At 35.1% G+C, this 23789-nt stretch overlaps 1 protein-coding gene across 1 annotated transcript; it reads left to right on the plus strand.

The window, feature by feature from the left end:
* Positions 1–1105: 1105 nt before the first annotated feature.
* LOC116303681 (uncharacterized) lies at positions 1106–17883 on the plus strand. The gene is made up of 16 exons (XM_089029370.1): positions 1106–1241; positions 1872–2140; positions 2452–2572; positions 2795–2929; positions 3258–3694; positions 6712–6790; positions 7429–7697; positions 8087–8207; positions 8458–8592; positions 9436–9883; positions 12807–12925; positions 13827–13955; positions 14395–14663; positions 16102–16222; positions 16474–16608; positions 17214–17883. Exons 1-16 carry the CDS (start codon positions 1163–1165, stop codon positions 17654–17656), a joined length of 3309 nt encoding a protein of 1102 aa, XP_088885496.1. The 5' UTR covers positions 1106–1162; the 3' UTR covers positions 17657–17883.
* The last annotated feature ends 5906 nt before the right edge of the window (positions 17884–23789 follow it).

Below are 23789 nucleotides of genomic sequence, written 5' to 3' on the forward strand. Positions count from 1 at the left end.
CTTTGTGGAAAAAGCTAGATCTGTTTACCAGCTTCGAAATACTTTAATATGAAAGATATATGTATATTATTTATATAGGACTATAGTGAACTCTTAAAGTCCACTTTATATTTATTTTTAAAGCAGCGCGTCATACTGTAATAATATTTGAAGGTATTTATTATGTATAAGAGGCAAGAATTCCTGCTGATAAATCGTTTTGATGTTTTGCTATACAATCAATGTGCCATATGACGTGGAGTGTTGTTCTTCAAAAAGCACCTCGCTATTTGTTTCTGTCCAAAGCGGAGTTCTCTATTGCAAAGTTTTTTTCTAAACTTCTATCCTTGAGGTGTATGAGAACTGACTCTAGAAGAAGTCAATGTTCTCAATGAATTTTACACTGGCGTAACACCATTTGCGATATGAAGATAAGTGTTGTTCTTCAAAAACCACCTCGCTATTTATTTCACCTCAAAGCGGAATTCTCTATTGCAAAGTTTTTTCTACACTTCTATCCTTGAGGTGTATGAGTACTGACTCTAGAAGAAGTCATTAGAAAACATTCTTAGAAAGCTTTTTTTATACAGAATTTAACGCTAATTCAAAAAAAAAAAAAAGAAATAAAAATGGGTAGCTTTTTTCCAGATACCGAAAGCAAGTTTTTAATATTAATGTCTCATTTGCGAATGGTATTTAGATAATCAATACTTGAAACCGTAACGTTGGAAACGAAAATAGGAAAAGATTTAAAATTGCAGAAGCTACAAAATAAACGACTATTAGGGGGAGAAATGAGTCCTGCTGAGCCAAACATTATTAATTGGTATATTCACTAACAATATTCTAAATTTTGCATTGAAAATGATAGATAATAAGGCGATCCTCTGTTATATCATTAGTTTGGGTCATGTGAACTGCTGAAGCTGCAAATTTAAAGCCTAAGAAAGTCGTTATACTCTCCAAGAGCTGAAAAAAGCTTTAATAATGAATGAATCATGTTTTTTCGGCTGTAACTTTCCGCTTTAAAACAATTAAATGAATATTGATTAGGACTGAAACACACTGTTGTTTTAAAAATAGAAACAGCTCACCAGAAGATTCAGATCCATATCGATGCCGGTGATTTCTGAGCTGCTCAATCCTTTCTAGACGTAGCTTCGGTTTCCCATTTTGCTTAAAGATGAACTTCCAAGAACGATGTACACTTGCGGCCTTGCTGTTGGTTTTACCTGGCTTTTGTGTCTTGGAGGATATAAGACGTAAGTAATATTAGTATTTTTCCTTATAAGTTTCATCTGCGCGTCTTGTTAAGAAATTCTTTGCTGCATATTAGAAATGCCAAACCTAAGACTACTATCCATTCCATATCCTGACGTTTAGTATGTTTTTAAAATCTATGTATTATATTTTATTATGTCATCGAATATATTGGAATCAGCCTATTTTGATAAATTCTACAACAGGACCAATAGTAAGAGAACTTATGGGATCAAAATGTACTGTTTAAAACATTTTCCATTTTAAAGAGATGTCACGTCACGTCATAGCTCGCAGTCCAGGTGATTGCGAATGACTCTGAACAGTGTCGTCACAACAAATATTGTTATTCTATTAAGTATATTTTTTCGAAATCTTAGCTAAGCAATATTAAGAACTAGTTTATAGTACCCTTTCTCGACTCTTTCGATCACCTGGACTGCGGTATGCCATCTAGCCGCTACAAACGGAGGCGGCTAGATGGCACATGTGTCACTGTACCACATTCTGTTGAGTTTGCTATGTTCTACAAAGCTACAAAGTTTCATGACAAGTTACTGACAAGCTTCAATAAGTATTGATCATGATATGCATGATGTTCTATATCTTATACTATATTATTTATGTTACAGATTTAATATGGGAGCAATGCACAGATGATCTTTTTGAGCCAGAAGTAAATGGAATGGTTCTGCGCAACCATTCGTTCCGCTTGCTTAAAGCAGAATTGCCGATTCTTTGTTTATTTGTTTGTAAATCGAACAAAGACTGTGTTTCGTTCAACATTGCTCCTTCCAATGAAACCGAAGGATGGTTTTCTTGTGAGCTTAATCAGGCCGACAGATATAGTTCCCCACAAGATTTCCAAGAAAGAAAAGGATTCTCGTACAGAGGGATAAAGGTTAGTTACAACTGGTTATTTTTGTATTGCATACTAAGATTTCCGGCTGATCCTTGCACAAATTTTCGAGATTTAATGAACAAAAAAAAGATTGTTCATATGTGTATACGTCGTCGTATATCAAATCACAATTAAGTCATTTAACTCATTCTCAGCTTAGCGCGAGCCAAAGCTAAGTGTGTTATCATGTATATAGTATATATTACCACGAACAATCCTGCAAATTCCCTTTTTCGGTTTTCACGATGCATTTTACTAGTAGAATGGCTTTGTCAGTTTGTATTGATAACATGATACTTTTTGTGTCATAGAATCCATGTTTGAATAATGGTCTTTGCGAAGGAAACAAGACTTGTACACGACTAGGGTACGACCTAACGAAGTACACTTGTCTCTGCCCAAATGGATATTTTGGCCAGAACTGTGAAAAGGGTAAGGAATAATTCATATTAGCAGTAATTAATATATCCATACAATTCAAACGTTTATCAATCCGTGTATTTCTCCTTCTCTCATTCCCTTAATTCCAACGACCTATTCATCCTTCCATCTATTATTCAAACATCCAACTCTCTCCACTCTTTCCATCATCTATCCAGGCGTGCATATAAACAAACACCAGTTTTCAAATATTTTTTCTCTTGTTTTTTCAAGATATTGATGAATGTGCTAGCAGTAATCTGCATAATTGCACACTTGAAAACCCAGGTGTCAAGTGTAATAATACCCCTGGGTCTTTCAAGTGCATTTGTGCAGAAGGACACGTCGGTGATGGAATCAATTGTGCAAGTAAGTATTATTTGATTTATCCTATATGAATCCACTTATCGATCTGTGTGCAAGCATCCAACAACTATTCCTCCTGACCAAGCACCATTAACGCTGTTTACCCATCTCTCCATTTATCTTTTCAGTAATCCATCCATCCGTCTATCCATCCATCTATTCATTCATCCATCCGTCTTTCCGTTGCTATAATTTTAAACCTTAAAGGGAAAAAGCCTTTAAAATTTTGATAGGGCTTTACTTTTGAATAGTTTGAAACAAAACACGTGACCAATTTCAAGTGAAAATATCAATTGTCATTTTTTTTCTTTTTCTTTCTCTTTTTTTTTAGAAAAGACGTCGTGGATCAAAATAAATATAGCTCCTATGTGCATCGGAGTAAAAAACGATGATTATGGGGAGGTTATTGTTCCATTTGATAATAATGTAAAACAATTCAAACTCGTGTATCTCTCGGGGGGAGTCTCCCAGAATAATGACCCTGTAACGGCTCGATACTGGGGAGATAATTCCCTCCCGCAGTGTCTTCGTTTCTTTATTACTGACGAGAAAAACAAAATAATCGCACCTTATCCTGGCTATCCCGAAGGTCGTTCATTATATTTCACCATTGACCACATAACTGTGTCAAGTCCCGAATTAATGTTTCCTACTTCTGATCCTCCTTTGCCACTAAAGAAGGATGATAAACTCAGGGTCTGGTTTACTTTCGATTTGCACAACTATAAGGAAAGTTACACTTACGGTAAAACGTGTGCTGATCTATATATTCAATAATTTCTTTCACAGTTCCCTGCGCCACCTTGAAAGGTAGTCGTGCCTTTGCATCGAAGCGAGACGAACGTTGACCTTGCAATGAAGAAACACATTTTGGACAATTATTCACAGGTCTCTATCATTGCAAGCCCACCGTTCGTCTCGCTTCGATGAAAAAGGCAAGGCTACCTTTCAAGATGGCGCAGGGAAGTGTGAAGGGGACTATTGTAAGTAAAAATACGCTTAAATCCCCCGAAAGGTTTGTCGATCCTAAATACTGAAGAACCCGAGGATGGAAATTTAACGCCATCTTTGTAGGTTCCCGCGTTGGTATCATATACTAAATAACAGTAATCTAGAGTGTATATATGTATACTAACCGTTCGGATTTGTAGAAATGCGTTGTACTGATTATGGGGCTGTTTGAGGAACCCTTCGTCACTCGATTGACATTTTATGCGTCAAAAAAAAAAAAAAAAAAAAACCAAATAAGTCTCAAAATCAATGCTATAATTAAAGGTTTCTTTCTCTTTTTACTATCAGCAAATGAAAAAGGCGCCATATTAGTAATGATATTAATAATATAGTTCCCTAAGATAACCCCATGGCCATGATGCGACGAGTTCTGCCACTCCGGAACGACTAATACAGTATAACGGAATTTTTTTTATTTGGACAAGACAAGCCAAGGCGTGCTTAAGGTCTTTGCGCAATTTACAAATATTTGTTAATGATTAATCGTAGATTTATAAATACGACAAGTCATCTAATAATGTCATATAATTTTAGCCGCCTGATCCATTTAGCTGACATGTTTATATTTCATTTTCGTTTTCCAATACCGAGTGCAAACAATATAACCGTGAAACTTTAGTAATACTAAATAGCACGAATTTCATGCAAATTCTATTCTTTTCTATTGTTTAACTAGCACTATTTTGTACTATTTAGTAATTAGTGTTTCACGGATTAATTGTTTGCGCTCTAACACATTTTCAGTTGTAAATAGTTGTAATCGTGGTACAAATAAAGCTGTTATTAAGCTTTGTTGTTGCTGTTATTGTTGGCCTTCTGCCCTTGGATGTACGAATTACGCAAAAAACTTGAAATGTTCTACCCTGGAAGCTTCAGGGGAGAGCTTAGTCGTCCCCCAGACCATACCTACAGGTTATCCCTTGCATTCTGTCACGCACAGAATCGGTTGTCAAAAAGTCTAGTTAATCTAGTCAAACTGCAATAAAAATTGTATTCTAAAGATTTCTTCATAAACTTTGTTTGTTCATCTTCCAGAAAATGCATACTTCATGATATACTCAATTTTATGTATACTTTTTTTTTACTTTATTGTGTATACTGTAAAGCGAGCGGGTTATTTAAGTCTTGAGCGTGCTTTTTATCATCTCTTAAATATAACAAAGCAAGTAAAGAAAGAAAGAAATCATTTCTGAACTGGTAAACGCTAAATAGAGCTATTAAAGTTTTGACAGTATTTCTGAAAACAACTTTTTACAAAAACCATTAAATATAGCGAGAAATGTTCTCAATGACTTAACCTTCACCTGAAACAATTAGAACTTTGGACAACAAATCCTGTCATGAGGAAAAGAAAAGAAAAATATTTATAAAACTGTTTTTTGTTTGGGACCTGCCGAATTCGTTTTTAAGTGACTAATGTCACACTTGGTCAAAACCTCTATACTGATCTAATACCACCTTTACCTCACTATGGTAACGCTAGCTATTAACACCAAAAATGACAAAAATATACTAGAAGAAATCTATTAGCCATTTTTAAAACAGGCAAGGGAATAGGTTCTAGTTTGAAAATCACAGGATATTTGTACTCGCCCCAGGTTTTCTCCAGCGATATTTGTACTCTACTGAGTTTAGTTCTATAATAATATGTGAAAATATGAAAAATACCGCGGAAATCCATTCAAAATAAACTTATCCTAATGTCCAAGGTTTTTTTGAATACCAAATTTGTCTATAGTTAGTGATATTTGAAGGTTCCTTCAAATGGTGCCTTTTATCTGTTTACCAGCGTGAAAATACTTTAATATGAAAGATATATGTATATTATTTATATAGGACTATAGTGAACTCTTAAAGTCCACTTCATATTTATTTTTAAAGCAGCGCGTCATACTGCAATAATATTACAATAATACTAAACTTCTCATTGAAGTTTGAAGATATCTATTATGTAAAAATTGCAAGAATTCCTGCTGATAAATCGTTTTCATTGATGCTTTGCTATAACTTTATCAATGTGCCATATGACGTGGAGTGTTGTTCTTCAAAAACCACCTCGCTATTTGTTTCTGCTCAAAGCGGAGTTCTCTATTGCAAAGTTTTTTTCTAAATTTCTATCCTTGAGGTGTATGAGTACTGACTCTAGAAGAAGACATTAGAAAACATTCTTAGAAAGCTGTTTTATACAGAATTTAACGCTAATTCAAAATAAAGAAATATAAGTGGGTAGCTTTTTTCCAGATACCGAAAGCAAGTTTTTAATATTGTCTCATTTGCAAGTGGTATTTAGATAATCAATACTTGAAACCGTAACGTTGGAAACGAAAATAGGAAAAGATTTAAAATTGCAGAAGCTACAAAATAAACGACTATTAGGGGGAGAAATGAGTCCTGCTGAGCCAAACATTATTAATTGGTATATTCACTAACAATATTCTAAATTTTGCATTGAAAATAATAGATAATAAGGCGGTCTTCTGTTATATCATTAGTTTGGGTCATGTGAAGTGCTGAAGCTGCAAATTTAAAGCCTAAGAAAGTCGTCATACTCTCAAAGAGCTGGAAAAAAGTTTTAATAATGAATGAATCTTGTATTTTCGGCTGTAACTTTCCGCTTTAAAACAATTCAATGAATATTGATTAGGACTGAAACACACTGTTGTCTTAAAAAATGGAAACAGCTCACCAGAAGATTCAGATCCATATTGCTGCCGGTAATTTCTGAGCTGCTCAATCCTTTCTAGACGTACTTCGGTTTCCCATTTTGCTTAAAGATGAACTTCCAAGAACGATGTACACTTGCAGCCTTGCTGTTGGTTTTACCTGGCTTTTGTGTCTTGGAGGATATAAGACGTAAGTAATATTAGTATTTTTTCCTTTATAAGTTTCATCTGCGCGTCTTGTTAAGAAATTCTTGGCTGCATATCAGAAGTGCCTTGCCTAAGACTACTATCCATTCCATATCCTAACGTTTAGTATGTTTTTAAAATCTATGTATTATATTTTATTATTTCATCGAGTATATTGGAATCAGCTTATTTTGATAAATTCTACAACAGGACCAATAGTAAGAGAACTTATGGGATCAAAATTTACTCTTTAAAATATTTTCCATTTTAAAGAGATGTCACATCACGTCATAGCTCGCAGTCCAGGTGATTGCGAATGACTCTGAACAGTGTCGTTACAACAAATATTGTTATTTTATTAAGTATATTTTTTCGAAATCTTATCTAAGCAATATTCGGAACTAGTTTATAGTACCTATCCTCGACTCTTTCAATCACCTGGACTGCGAGTATGCCATACTAGCCGCTACAAACGGAGGCGGCTAGATGGCACATGTGTCACTGTACCACATTCTGTTGCGTGTGCTATGTTCTACAAACCTACAAAGTTTCTCATGTGACAAGTTACTGACAAGCTTCAATAAGTATTGATCATGATATGCATGATGTTCTATATCTTATACTATATTATTTATGTTACAGATTTAATATGGGAGCAATGCACCGATGATCTTTTTGAGCCAGAAGTAAATGGAATGGTTCTGATCAACCATTCGTTCCGCTTGCTTAAAGCAGAAATGCCGATTCTTTGTTTATTTGTATGTAAATCGAACAAAGACTGTGTTTCGTTCAATATTGCTCCTTCCAATGAAACCGAAGGATGGTTTTCTTGTGAGATTAATCAGGCCGACAGATATAGTTCCCCACAAGATTTCCAAGAAAGAAAAGGATTCTCGTACAGAGGAATAAAGGTTAGTTACAACTGGTCATTTTTGTATTGCATACTAAGATTTTACAAGTACCTGAGCTCTAACGTCATCGCTTGCTTTGGCGCTACCCTGAAAAGCTGATCCTTGCACAAATGTTCGAGATTTCATTGACAAAAGAAGATTGCTCATATGTTTATACGTCGTCGCATATATATAAAAAACAAAAACAAAAACAAACAAACAAAAAATAAAATTGTTTAACTCATTCAAAACTTAGCGCGAGCCAAATCTAGTAAGTCTGTTATCATGTATATGGTATATATTGCCACGAGCAATCCTGGAAATTCCCTCTTTCGGTTTTCACGATGCATTTTACTAGTAAAATAGCTTTGTCAGTTCGTATTGATAACATGATACTTTTTTGTCTATAGAATCCATGTTTGAATAACGGTCTTTGCGAAGGAAACAAGACTTGTACACGGCTAGGGTACGACCTAACGAAGTACACTTGTCTCTGCCCAAATGGATATTTTGGCCAGAACTGTGAAAAGGGTAAGGAATAATTTATATTTGGAGTAAATTAATTATCCATGCAATAAAAACATTTGTCAGTTCGTGCATTTCTCCTTCTCTCAATCCCTTAGTTCCAACGACCAATTCATCCTTCCATCCATTATTCCAACATCCAACTCTCTCCCCTTTCTCCATCATCTACCCAGGCATGCATATGAACAAACACCAGTTTTACGCACTTCTCTGCACAGAGATTTTTTTCAATTATTTTTTTCTTTTGTTTTTCAAGATATTGATGAATGTGCTAGCAGTAATCTGCATAATTGCACACTCGAAAACCCAGGTGTCAAGTGTAATAATACCCCTGGGTCTTTCAAGTGCATTTGTGCAGAAGGATACGTCGGTGATGGAATCAACTGTAAGAGTAAGTATTATTTGATTTATCCATATATGAATCTACTTATCGATCTGTTTGCATGCATCCAACCATAAGTACACCTGACCAAGCACCCTTCACTCTGTCCACCCATCCATCCATCCATCCATCCATCCATCCATCCATCCATCCATCCATTCGTTCTTTGTTTCATTCATTCATTACTATTTCTTTCCTTATATGTTTCCAAGTTATGACATAGTACTTGTAGAATACTAAAGTAATTTGATTGTTCATCCAATCCATCCCTTTTTTCTTCCATCTATCCATCTATCCGTTTAATTTCTACCCTTTCATCCATCCATCCATCCATAATCTATCCTTCTGTTCGTCCATTCATTTAGTGTTGAACTTTGAAAAGACCCTCGTAATTTTAACGACGAGGCTCTACTTTTGACAAATATGGAACAAATAGACCCTTTTCGAGTTCCAAATTACCGCTGTGTTTCTTGATTATAGACTCATTTACTCAGGCTTAGCCTCGATTTTGTGAAGAATATTCACGTGTTCCAGTCAAGGTCCGTCGAGTTTCAAAGTGTTCGTATTATTGAACTTGTGCATACTTTGCTTTACCGTTGGTATTTGCGAGTAATTACACACGGTTCGAAGTTTAGTCTGAGCAAATGAGTTTGTAATCATTGAACACAGCGGTAATTTGGAACTCGAAAAGGGTCTATTACAAAATTCCAAAAAAAGGAGTCATAGAATTGGACTAATTACATAGTAATATGTTCTTTACAGTTAACCAACTCTCTTTCTTAAGTTAAAGTTGGTTTTGGTATGAGACTAATTTCATTTGGGCATATAATGGTTGATTTTTTTCTTCTTTAGAAAAGGTGTCATGGATCAAAATAAACATAGATCCTGTGTGCGTTGGAGTAAAAAACGACGAATATGGGACGGTTATTGTTCCCTTTGATGTAAAAGTGAAACAGTTCAAGCTCGTTCATCTCTCGGGGGGAGTTTCCCCGTTTAGCCAAAAAACGGTCCAAAACTGGGGAGATAGTACATATTATCCGCCTTATCTTTATTTTGTAATTACTGACGAGAATAATGATCTAATTGCACCTTATCCTGGCTATCCCAGATATTACAAATATTATTTCACCATTGACAACATAACTGTGTCTAGTCCCGAATTGATGTTTCCTATTTCTGATCCTCCTTTGCCACTAAAGAAGGATGATAAACTCAGGGTCTGGTTTACTAGAGATCTGCACAATCGGGGCGAACGTAGCAGTTACGGTAAAACATGCTGTCATTTGTATATTTACTATGTGTAAGAATACGGGCTTAGGAATGATGAAAGACTATAATTAACCAATTTATTGCCTTTCGCAGGGTTTGTCCCATAGAGCAAAAACCCGAGGGCGGATATTTAACAATTACTGTGAATGTCTTTAAATATTCCAAGATAATAGACCAAAATTTGTAGGTTACCGTATTGGTATAGTGCAGTTTTCGTATGACTGTGAAAAATTCACGGCACGAACACGGCCATGACACGGCAAGGGATACGCCAGACCAATCACATTGCACGAAAATTTACTCTCCATCCAATCAAATACCCGGAACACGGCATAAACACGGCGCGGACACGGACACTACAAGGTCACGGCAATGCCAGACCAATCATATTGCGCGTGAAAAAAGCAGCCAATTAAAATTCTAGAAAGCATCACGGTCACGGCACCTCACGCTTACGGCACTGAGCTTTTCACAGTCATACGAAAACTGCACTATACTAAATAACAGTCATCTAGAATGGATGTAGAGCATACCAAAATAATAATAATAATAATAAGAATAACAGTAATAATCATAAATAAATAAAATCTCAACAAGACAAGCTAAGGCCTGCGCTTAAAGTCAACTTATTTCATGCAATATGATTTAGAGTAACTGCTCGCCTGATTTATTCATTTTATGGTAATATTTGATTTTCGTTTTTCCGATAACATATAAGTTGTAAATAGTTGTAGGCGTGGTACAAATAAAGTTGCTGTTGTTATTGGTGTCGTTGTTATTAAGTCTACTTTTCCTTCGTGTCAATAGAGGTTTAATGCGCTGCTCGTTTTGGAATTCTCTTCGCTTTCTTCGAGATTCGCTTGAGGACAATTGCTATTTACCACCCACGGCATGGCGCGTATTAGGTAGGGCGGGAAAACGGTGGGTCATCGTTTTGTTCGACGTCCGCCGTAATTCAAGAAGAAGCAAAATAAATAGTTTTCTACACACATTCCAGGGTTTGGTCTTTGGGGTTCGAAGAGTATATGATCTCCTTTAATCTTTCTTTAAAAAAAAAATGATGATTCATTAAAAAATATCGATAGATTATAGTATCGCGACCCTCCTATAAGTTTGATCGAGAGAGAGCCGCCAATATAGACCCGTATTGTCGGCTCAGAATTACCGCGCGTGATTGGCTCATAAGATTAGATTGACGCCGAAAACAGCACTTTTTTGGTATCTCAGTCTGGTTTGTGAATGCAACGGTACACATTGGAATTTCAACATCGATGGCGTAAAAAATTTTTTTTACATGTTTTACATCCTTTTTTTACAACTTTGATCTTCATAACTTATTTCCTGACTTGTGATACACAAAGATAAGAACATGATATGCTGTTCCTACGCTTACAGGTGAGTGAAAAACAACGCCAAATATTTGTTTTCATTCAAAGTAAACTTTCGAAGAAAACTCGACTTTCAGAAGTTATTTCATGACAAAAATAGTTTTAAAATCAGATAAATAGAGGATATTACATGGGCGCGCGGAGATACGAAATTTATCTTCGAGTGTTGAAAAGATCTCTCACAAGTGAGCGCAGCAACACGGAATATATTTTCTCCCAACTAGCCGCCAATATAAACCTGTATTGTCGGCTCAAAATCACAATAAGTTATCAAAATTAGAAAATGTAAAGCAATTATGAGAGAGGTCTTGAGCAAATATTAGCCAGTATTTACGTTTTACATGAAGCATTTTGATTTTAAAGCGAGCCGTGTGAATGTGCATGCTTTTGAGACGTTGCATAACAACAAGCTAATTACGTATGCCAAAATCTGGATCCCGGAACTGGAATTGGAGTTCCAGATTGAGTTTTTTGATGAGTATGGCATAAACGCTCTGCCTGCAAACGGCTTTTAACACTGTAGCTCGAAATTTTGCAACTTAATTATTTTTACTTCTGCTTTAGATTCTTCGAGACTCTGATACTAGTAAACCATTCCAACCAGGGTCTGGTTTATCATGACTTTGAGACGTCACGAAATGCTTTATCAGTATTTTTGGAAGCTCAACCAACTAAATCCTCCATGCATGTTGAAACCAGGTCCTCCAGGTATCCAGGTATCCCAGCTTACCCTGCCAGCAGGGTCTTGTTTTTATGACCTTTTGCTTATCAAAACATTGGAATGACGTCATAACAAGGCAACCCAGTATACGCTCTTAGAGCGTCTTGTTATTGAAAAGTCTAGTTAATCTAGTCAAACTGGAATAAAAAATTGTATTTTAAAAACTTCTTTATAAATTTTGTTTATTTTTCTTTTAGAAAATCCTTATAAACTGCTTTTTCTTTAGGGCCTGGGAATTCTTTTTAAATGATTGACGTTGACTTGGTCAAAACCTCTATACTGATCTAATGCCACCTTTACCTAACAATGGTAACTAGCTATTTAACACCAAAAATGACAAAAATATACTAGAAGAAATCTATTAGCCATTTTTAAAACTAGCAAAAAACTGGGTTCTAGTTTGAAAACCACAGGATATTTGTACTCGCCGCAGGCTTTCTCCAGCGATATTTGTACTCTACTGAGTTTAGTTCTATAATAATATGTGAAAATATGAAAAATACCGCGGAAATCCATCCTAGATCTAATATCCAAGGTCTTTTTGAATATCAACTTTGTCTATAGTTAGTGACATTTGAGGGTTCCTCCAAATGGTGCCTTTTATCTGTTTACCAGCGTGAAAATACTTTAATATGAAAGAGATATATATATTATTTATATAGGACTATAGTGAACTCTTAAAGTCCATTTTATATTTATTTTTAAAGCAGCGCATGATATTGCAATAATATTACAATAATATTAAACTTTTTATTGAAGTCTGATGAGAATCATTATATGTACAAGACTAAGAATTCCTGCTGTTAAGATGTTTTCCATTGATGTTTATGCTTTAATTTTATCAGAGTGTGCGATATGACGCTGAGTATCGTTCTTCAAAAACAACCTCGCTATTCGTTTCAGCTCAAAGCGGAGTTCTATATTTGCAAAAGTTTTTCTACACTTCTATCCTTGAGATGTCTGAGTACTGACTCTAGAAGAAGTCATTAGAAAACATTCTTAGAAAGCTGTTTTATACAGAATTTAACGTTTTCAAAATAAAGTCAGACAAATGAGTTGTTCCGAGCTTTTTCAAGATACCGAATTTGAGTATTACCATCTCAGTTGACAAGTTTACAAAACAAAAATGGCGAAAACCAATATTCTTGCAAAACAGTCATAACTTGAAAACGAAAAAACCTATACTGAGATAAAGATGATTGTTACATTTTTCACTAGCTGAAAGTGAAACTCAGAATCCCTGATATTTTTCAGAGTTTCCCTTTCAGCTAGTGAATAATTTAAAATTATTCTATACTTTCTTCCAAGTTTACAAACCATCATAAAAATACTGGTCGAGGTATTTATAAGGTTTTGTGTGGAGCTCGAGAGTGAAGTTTTTAATATATAATGTCTCATGTGCAAGTGGTATTAGAATATTGATAACTTGAAACCGTAACGTTGGAAACGAAAATAGGAAAAGATATAAAACATTGAAGAAGCTACAAAATAAACGACTATTAGGGGGAGAAATGAGTCCTGCTGAGCCAAACATTATTAATTGGTATATTCACTAACAATATTCTTAATTCAATTGCCATGCACATCGAAAATAATCGACAATAAGGCGCCGTCTCCTGTTTATATCATTAGTTTGGATCATGTGAAGTGCTGAAGCTGCAAACTTAACGCCTAAGAAAGTCGTCATACTCTCAAAGAGCTGAAAAAAGCATTAATAATGAATAAATCTTGTATTTTCGGCTGTAACTTCCCGCTTTAAAACAATTAAATGAATATTGATTAGGACTCGAAACACACTGTTGGTTTAAAAATAGAAACAGCTCAACAGAAGATTCAGATCCATATCACTGCCGTTAATTTCTGAGCTGCTCAATCCTTTCTAGACGAACTTCGCGGTTTCCCATTTTGCTTAAAGATGAACTTCCAAGAACGATGTACACTTGCGGCCTTGCTGTTGGTTTTACCTGGATTTTGTGTCTTGGAGGATATAAGACGTAAGTAATATTAGTATTTTTCCTTATAAGTTTCATCTGCGCGTCTTGTTAAGAAATTCTTGGCTGCATATTAGTAGTGCCTAACCTAAGACTACTATCGATTCCATATCCTGACGTTTAGCATGTTTTTAAAATCTATGTATTACATTTCTTTTAATTCAACGTATATATTGGAATCAGCTTATTTTGATAAATTCTACAACGGGGCCAATAGTAAGAGAACTTATGGGATCAAAATTTACTGTTTAAAACATTTTCCATTTTATAGAGATGTCACGTCACGTCATAGCTCATGTGTCTACACCACATTCTGTTGAGTTTGCTATGTTCTACAAACCTACAAAGTTTCTCATGTGACAAGTTACTGACAAGCTTCAATAAGTATTGATCATGATATGCATGATGTTCTATATCTTATACTAGATTATTTATGTTACAGATTTGATATGGGAGCAATGCACAGATGATCTTTTTGAGCCAGAAGTAAATGGGATGGTTCTGATCAATCATTTGTTCCGCTTGCTTAAAGCAGAAATGCCGATTCTTTGTTTATTTGTTTGTAAATCGAACAAAGACTGCGTTTCGTTCAATATTGCTCCTTCCAATGAAACCGAAGGATGGTTTTCTTGTGAGCTTAATCAGGCCGACAGATATAGTTCCCCACAAGATTTTCAAGAAAGAAAAGGATTCTCGTACAGAGGAATAAAGGTCAGTTACGACTTCTCGGCCATACATGTATAGGATACTAATACCCCATTCACACCAAGGCTTAAACATGTTTTAAAATGGTTTAACTAAACAGGTTTGGCCGTGAAAACTATCTATATACGAACACTGCACAATATTTGGTGAAATAATGCATGTAAGCTATGCTTTGTTTTGCTCTGATAATATTTTAGAAAGTTTCTTTATATTGTAGATATAGGTTTCTAGTTTCTCAATTTTTAACTCATTTAACTCATTCTCAGAATCTATAAAACTTCAATTGACACTTACACTAGATTTTTTCAGATTAAAACACTTAACAATATTTTATATTTAAACCGCGACCTCTGTCGTTTTAAAGTAATTTAATACTCTAGTTGTTCTTTTTGCCTTCTTCATCCCGAAACAATAGACCATCTTTTGGTGGAATGCATAGAATCCAAAAATTATTATTTTGAAATAAGGAGTTGGTTAGAAAAATTTGACTTTTATCTTCCTGTCTGCAATAGCTTCTATATTATTCTTGGTGTTGACGATTGTACTATTAATAATGCTCTAATGATGTACAAGATTTCTCTCTATAAAGCAAGAGAGAAAAAAAAAAAAGTTCCGTCTTTATCTCTTTTCAAAAATGTGTTAAACCAAAATAAAAGAATTGAATATAGGTTGTCCAAGCAAAGGGATAAAATTCCAATACATCTAAAGAAGTGGTCTAAAATAGATGTTGCATTAAATTCATGACTTAATCATTAGAGTATCAATAGTACAAACCGAGGCACAACTAGATTTCTTTTATGTTTTACAGTTTTTTTGTGTATAAATTTGTATTCTTTCAATATGTAAAACACAAGTTGTAAAATAAATAAATAATAACAATAATAATAATAATATAATAATTATTATTATTAATATTATTATTATTATTATTATTATTATTATTATTATTATTATTATTATTATAGAGCTTCTCATTAATCCCATATAGGTAACTGCTCAATTATTTTCTTAATTGGACAGGTCTTGTTGATATGGGATTAATTAGGCAGCAATATAATTAATAGGTAATGGGATTTCATGCTCCCCAATCAAGAAATAATTAGACTCGAAAAATTCCTCTCACTGCCGAATTGGACTTGACCTACGGCCTCGTCCAATTTTGTCAGTCCTCGGAATTTTCCTCGTCCAATTATTTCTTAATTGGACAGCATGGAGTCCTATTACATATACTACTACTACTAATAATAATAATAATAATGATAATGATAATAATAAAACTCATTCTCAGCTTAGCGCGAGCCAAAGCTTAGTCTGTTATCATGTATATAGCATATATTGCCACGAACAATCCTGCAAATTCCCTTTTTCGGTTTTCACGATGTATTTTACTAGTAGAATGGCTTTGTCAGTTCGTATTAATAACATGATACTTTTTGTGTCATAGAATCCATGTTTGAATAATGGTCTTTGCGAAGGAAACAAGACTTGTACACGGCTAGGATACGACCTAACGAAGTACACTTGTCTCTGCCCAAATGGATATTTTGGCAAGAACTGTGAAAAGGGTAAGGAATAATTTATATTAGCAGTAATTTATATATCCATGCAATTCAAACGTTCATCAATCCGTGCATTTCTCCTTCTCTCGTTCCCTTAATTTCAACGACCAATTCATCCATCAATCCATTATTCCAACATCTAACTCTCTCCCCTCTCTCCATCATCTATCCAGGCATGCATATAAACAAACACCAGTTTTACGCACTTCTCTGCACAGAGATTTTTCTCACATATTTTTTTCTTCTGATTTTTCAAGATATTGATGAATGTGCTAGCAGTAATCTGCATAATTGCACACTCGAAAACCCAGGTGTCAAATGTAATAATACCCCTGGGTCTTTCAAGTGCATTTGTGCAGAAGGACACGTCGGTGATGGAATCAACTGTGCAAGTAAGTATTATCTGATTTATCCATATATGATACCACTTATCGATCTGTGTGCATGCATCCAACCATAAGTCCATATGACCAAGCACCCTTCACTCTGTACACCCATCCATCCATCTCTTCCTTTATTCTTTGACTAATCTATCCATTTATTCAATCCCTCCATTTTTTCATTCATTCATCCACACATTATTATTGATGTAGTTTCTTAATTCCACGTTATGACATTTTTTGTGGGATATTAAAGTAATTGTAAATGTATAATGATCCAACCAGTTCATCCCTTTTTTCGTCTATCCATCATCTTTTTATCCTTGCATACATCCATTCGTCAATCCATCTGTTCGTCCATTCATGTAGTGTTTAACTTTGATCCTCACAATTTTAACGGGGCTCTACTTTGGACAAATATAGAACAAATTACTTGAAAAATCCTGAGGTATAAATTTTTCGTTTCTTTTCCCCCTCGACATTTTAAATTCAACAAAACGGCATGGAATTGATCTAATAACGTAGCAGTGTGTGGGTCCTTTACACGACCAACAAGATCTTGCTTAAGTGTAACTTCTGGTATGAGATGGTTAATTTTTTCTTTTTATCTCCTTTAGAAATGGTCTCGTGGATCAAAATCAATGTAGATCCTGTGTGCCTTGGAGTAACAAACGGCTATGGGACGGTTACTGTTCCTTCTGATGCAACAGTAAAACAGTTGAAGCTCGTTCATGTCTCGGGGGGAGTCTCCCAGATAAATAGCCCAGCAGGGGCCCGAAACTGGGGAGATAATAGTAGACCACAGTCACTTCAGTTGGTAATAACTGACGGAAATAAGAATGTAATTGCACCTTATCCTGGCTATCCCGGAGATCAGTTTCTATTTTTCACCATTGACAACATAACTGTGTCAAATCCCGAATTGATTTACCCTATTTCTGATCCTCCTTTGACAATTGAAAAAAATGCGAAACTCATGATCTGGTATATCGCTAAACTTTACGGAATACCTAGTGGCAATTACATTAAAACATGTGCGGATCTGTATATTCGTGTGTAAGATCGGTTACGGTTTTAGACGATGTTAAGCCTATATAAGATATAGAGTATGCTGGAAAATTTATCTCGACATGCCAAAGCACCAAAAGCCTATGCGCAATTTACAAATATTTGTATATGATAATGGTGATGGATTAATAGATATGACAAGTCATCTAATAATACTCAATATAATATAATGTAAGTAACCATCTGATTTATTTACTCCATCATAATTCGTAAAAAAAAAAAAAGGTGTAATCGTAGTAAAAATAAAGTGGTTGTTGTTGTTGTTGATGTTATTGTTGTTGTTGGAGTCAAATCGGCTATTCCCTCCTGCCCCTCGGGATATAATAGACTGCTGATTTTTAGCTCGTGGATAATCAAAATGTAGAAACGAGTTATTGTGAGAGGTGTATGAAACAACATAGTCAATAGGCCGTTTTCAAAAGGTTGCGTGCGAATCCCAATTTAAGGGACTTGACGGGCCACGATACCAGGACAAGAGTTTTATAATGACAATTATCATATATTTCTAGGAGATTTTTTCTATAAAAATTCCTGCTGTTTAAGTGTTTTCCATTGATGTTGATGCTTTAATCTTATCAGCGTGTGCGATATGAAGATAAGTGTTGTTCTTCAAAACCACCTCGCTATTTGTTTCAGCTCAAAGCGGAGTTCTCTATTGCAAAGTTTTTTCTACACTTCTATCCTTGAGGTGTCTGAGTACTGACTCTAGAAGAAGTCATTAGAAAACATTCTTAGAAAGCTTTTTTTATACAGAATTTAACGCTGATTCAAAATAGAGAAAGAAAAATGGGTTGTCACGAGCTTTTTCAAGATACCGAATTTGAGTATTACCATCGCAGTTGACAAGTTTACAAAACAAAAATGGCGAAAACCAAGATTCTTGCAAAACAGTCATAACTTGAAAACTAAATTTAAAAGCTATACTGAGATAAAGATGATTGTTACATTTTTCACTAGCTGAAAGAAAAACTCAGAATCCCTGATAAGGAACTTAAAATTATTCAATACTTTCTTCCAAGCTTACAAACCATCGTAAAAATACTGGGTCGAGGTAAGGTCTTGGATTCATAAGGTCTTGTGAGGAGCTTGAAAGTGAAGTTTTTGATATTAATGTCTCATTTGCGAGTGGTATTTAGATAATCAATACTTGAAACCGTAACGTTGGAAACGAAAATATGGAAAATATATAACATTGCAGAAGCTAAAAAAATAAACGACTATTAGGAGCAGAAATGAGTCCTGCTGAGTAAAACATTATTAATTGGTATATTCACTAACAATATTCTAAATTTAATTGCCATACACATTGAAAATAATAGATAATAAGGCGGTCTTCTGTTATATCATTAGTTTAGGTCATGTGAAGTGCTGAAGCTGCAAATTTTAAGCCTAAGAAAGTCGTTATACTCTCCAAGAGCTGAAAAAAAGTTTTAATATTGAATGAATCATGTATTTTCGGCTGTAACTTTCCGCTTTAAAACAATTCAATGAATATTGATTAGGACTGGATCACACTGTTGGCTTAAAAATAGAAACAGCTCACCAAAAGATTCAGATCCATATCGCTGCCGGTAATTTCTGAGCTGCTCAATCCTTTCTAGTCGTACTTCGGTTTCCCATTTTTCTTAAAGATGAACTTCCAAGAACGATGTACACTTGCAGCCTTGCTGTTGGTTTTACCTGGCTTTTGTGTCTTGGAGGATGTAAGACGTAAGTAATATTAGTATTTTTTCCTTATAAGTTTCATCTGCGCGTCGTGTTAAGAAATTCTTGGCTGCATATTAGAAGTGTCTTACCTAAGACTACTATCGATTCCATATCCTGACGTTTAGCATGATTTTAAAATCTAAGTATTACATTTTATTATTTAAACGTATATATTGGAATCAGCTTATTTTGATAAATTCTACAATGGGACCAATAGTAAGAGCCATTATGGGATTAATATTTACTGTTTAAAACATTTCCCATTTTATAGAAATGTCACGTCACGTCATAGCTTATGTGACAGCACCACATTCTGTTGAGTTTGCTATGTTATGCATGATGTTCTATATCTTATACTAGATTATTTATGTTACAGATTTGATATGGGAGCAATGCACAGATGATCTTTTTGAGCCAGAAGTAAATGGAATGGTTCTGATCAACCATTCGTTCCGCTTGCTTAAAGCAGAAATGCCGATTCTTTGTTTATTTGTTTGTAAATCGAACAAAGATTGTGTTTCGTTCAATATTGCTCCTTCCAATGAAACCGAAGGATGGTTTTCTTGTGAGCTTAATCAGGCCGACAGATAAAGTTCCCCACAAGATTTCCATCAAAGAAAAGCATTCTCGTACAGAGGAATAAAGGTTAGTTACAACTGGTCATTTTTGTATTGCATGCTAAGATTTCAAAAGTACCTGAGCTCTAAAAACTTATCGCTTGCTTTAGCGATACCCCGAAAAGCTGATTTTTGCACCAATTTCCAAGATTTCATTGACACTGAAAAGAAGATTGTTCATATGTGTATACGTCGTCGCATAAAAACAAAAAACAAAATCGTTTAACTCATTCAAAACTTAGTCCGAGCCAAGTCTAAGTCTGTTATCATGTATATAGTATATATTACCACGAACAATCCTGCAAATTCCCTCTTTCTGTTTTCACGGTGCATTTTACTAGTAGAATGGCTTTGTCAGTTCGTATTGATAACATGATACTTTTTTGTCTATAGAATCCATGTTTGAATAACGGTCTTTGCGCAAGGAAACAAGACTTGTACACGGCTAGGGTACGACCTAAAGAAGTACACTTGTCTCTGCCCAAATGGATATTTTGGCAAGAACTGTGAAAAGGGTAAGGAATAATTTATATTATCAGTAATTTAAGTATGTATGTAAGTATTATCTGATTTGTCCCTATATGAATCTGCTTATCGATCTGTGTGCATGCATCCAACCATAAGTCCACCTGACCAAGCACCCTTCACTCTGTCCACCCATTCACCCATCCATCCATCCATCCATCCATCCATCCATCCATCCATCCATCCATCCATCCATCCATCCACCCATCCACCCATCCATCCATCCATCCATCCACCCACCCATCCATCCATCCATCTATCCATCCATTCATCCATCCATCCATCCATGATCTTTCTTAAGTTAAAGTCGGTTCTGGTCTGAGAATAATTTCATTTGGGCATATAATGGTTGATTTTTTTCTTTTTTAGAAAAGGTGTCATGGATCAAAATAAACATAGATCCTGTGTGCGTTGGAGTAAAAAACGACGAATATGGTTCGGTTATTGTTCCTTTTGATGTAAAAGTGAAACAGTTGAAGCTCGTTCATCTCTCGGGGGGAGTTTCCATGTTAAACCCTGTAACGGTCCAAAACTGGGGAGATAATTCGTATCCGCATGATCTTAATTTAGTAATTACCGACAGGAATAATGATCTAATTGCACCTTATCCTGGCTATCCCAGATATTACAAATATTATCTCACCATTGACAAAATAACAGTGTCTAGTCCCGAATTATTTTTTCCTATTTCTGATCCTCCTTTGCCACTAAAGAAGGATGATAAACTCAGGGTCTGATTTACTAGAGATCTGCACAATCGGGGCGAAGGTGGCAGTTACGGTAAAACATGCTGTGATTTGTATATTTACTGTGTGTAAGAATACGGATTTAGACGATATGTAAGACTATAATTAACCATTTTATTGCCTTTCGCAGGGTTTGTCCCATAGAGCAAAAACCCGAGGGCGGATATTTAACAATTAAAGTGAATGTCTTTAAATATTCCAAGATAATAAAACAATGTTTGTGGGTTCCCGTGTCGGTATATACTAAATAACAGTAATCTAGAGTAGATACAAAGCCAAGGCCTGCGCTTAAAGGTCTCAATTTGTATAGGAAATTAAAGGCGAGTGCAATTAAAGAACTTTCAAAACATTACGAGTGTCTATTAATTCCAAATCGTACGAGAAGATCGTGTGATTTTTTGTTTATAGTTCACTCAACAAAATTTCAGTAAAAAATGCGAAGCGACGCAGTTCATCTTTGTCTATTTGGCGGCCGATTTTCATTCCATCGCGCAACTAAAATGCATAAAAAAGATTAGTTCTTATGGCTTTAACATTTTATTTATGCTTTTTAAGTACAAAATGATAGAAAATGATTGTTTTGACATTGTTTTGGCCGTGTTGCCATAGCGACTTAATTCGGTACTCCTACGGAGTACAATTAACGCTATAATTGTACTCCTCTCGACCAATCAGAGTCGAGTAATTTTGTTGAGTGTACTATAAACAAAGTAATGTAAATGATTAATAGTGGCATGGATTAATAGATATGAAAATTCAACTTATTTCATGCAATATGATTTAAAGTAACAAGTCGCCTGATTTATTCATTTCATGGTAATATTTGATTTTCGTTTTTCCGATAACACATAACTTGTAAATAGTTGTAGGCGTGGTGCAAATAAAGTTGCTGTTGTTATTGGTGTCGTTGTTGCTAAGTCTACTTTTCCTTCGTGTAAATAGTTGTAGGCGTGGTGCAAATAAAGTTGCTGTTGTTATTGGTGTCGTTGTTGCTAAGTCTACTTTTCCTTCGTGCCCCTCGAGGTATAATGCGCTGCTCGTTTTTGAATTCTCTTCGCTTTCTTCGAGAATCGCTTGAGGACAAATGCTGTCTACTACTCACGGGTGGTTCATCGTTTTGTTCGACGTCTGATGCGGAGGGAGACTGGGAACAGGTATCACGTCACCATTGCAAATGCCCAGCCTCTTTTCAGCCGAAGAGAATTTTTTTTTTAAAAAGTGCGACATAAGTTTTGATGCTTAAATTTTTCTAGCAAATCCCTTTTCCTCATAAAACAAGAAATATAATTTGTCTTTTCAAATTATTTTTATACCTATGTGTAAGCTGCCAATTCTTTTTTTCGTAAATCTGAGGTAACGACTAACAGATTAGAAAAAAATACGTAGAAAGCGCAGTCACAGGTAGCCCAAGCTCTGTAACTGTACGTCATTATCAGAAGAAAATGTATGGGAATACAGTAAATAACATCGATGTGATAAAGATACGAAAAAATCATCTATAAAATCGCATATATCATTTGCAATCATTCCTTTTCTATAGTTTGAGGATAAGAAGCGATTTCGTCAAGAATCGAGCGAGTTATAGCTATTTTAAAATTAACGCTTTCCCTGGCACGATTATCATATGAAGCTCAGCTTTCCACACTTAAATCCACAAGAAACGGCGAGAACTACAATTAACAAGTAAAAAATAAATTAATTTGTTACATCCATTTTGAAATCATTAGCAAATACTGTAAACTGATTGGTTCCATGCAGCAGTGATTTCAGCCCTGCACCATTTTGAGCTCTAAATAGCTGACGACTTGCACTCACAGGTCACGTGACCCCATCCCCTTAATACGAGCAAATGAGTCAAAATGAACTCCAGAAATGAAAAGAGCATCTCAAATTTAGTAAGAGGGTGAGGTTTCAGCTCGAAATGTTGACTAAAGAAGAAATGACATTAAATATAAAATCATATATTTTACAAGGATTTGTATGGGAAAAGTGTTGGTTGGTAAGCTTCTGCCCTCCAGCTCATTTCCCCATACAAACCCTTATAAAACATTCAATTTTATATCTAATGCTATTTTTCCTGTTTCGCTTATGTTGAGCTGAAACGCCGCCTCCCTACTAATGCCGAGATGCTCTTTTTTTAATTTCTGTTTTTAATTTTGACAAAACTGCTCATTTTAAGGGAGGTATTGAATAGCACGAAAAGAGCATGAAGCTAAGGATTGAAAAGAAGAAGAAAAAAGGAAGGGCGACTAAAGCCTCTTTCAGTAGAAGAAAACCAAGAACTTGATCAAACATTTGAACAGTTTGTCAGAGGAAAAAGAGCTTCAAGTACCGTGTATGGACGTCAGACAGCCTTTTCTGCCTTTCTCGACAGCGTAAGAAATTAAGACATTTTCTTTCCTTTGAGGGAGGGCCTTTGAACTCTTAAAAAAGATTCTAAACCTTTATTAAATGTTGACGGTTCTTTGAATGCGTTAGCCAATGATCTCGAAAAGCTTCTTGGACTTCCACGGATTTTGTAGTTTTTGTA

The sequence above is a fragment of the Actinia tenebrosa genome, unplaced genomic scaffold (genome assembly GCF_029948245.1).
Source record: "Actinia tenebrosa isolate PJP-AT-01 unplaced genomic scaffold, QUT_ActTen_1.0 PGA_scaffold14__42_contigs__length_11649687, whole genome shotgun sequence".
NCBI lineage: Eukaryota > Metazoa > Cnidaria > Anthozoa > Actiniaria > Actiniidae > Actinia > Actinia tenebrosa.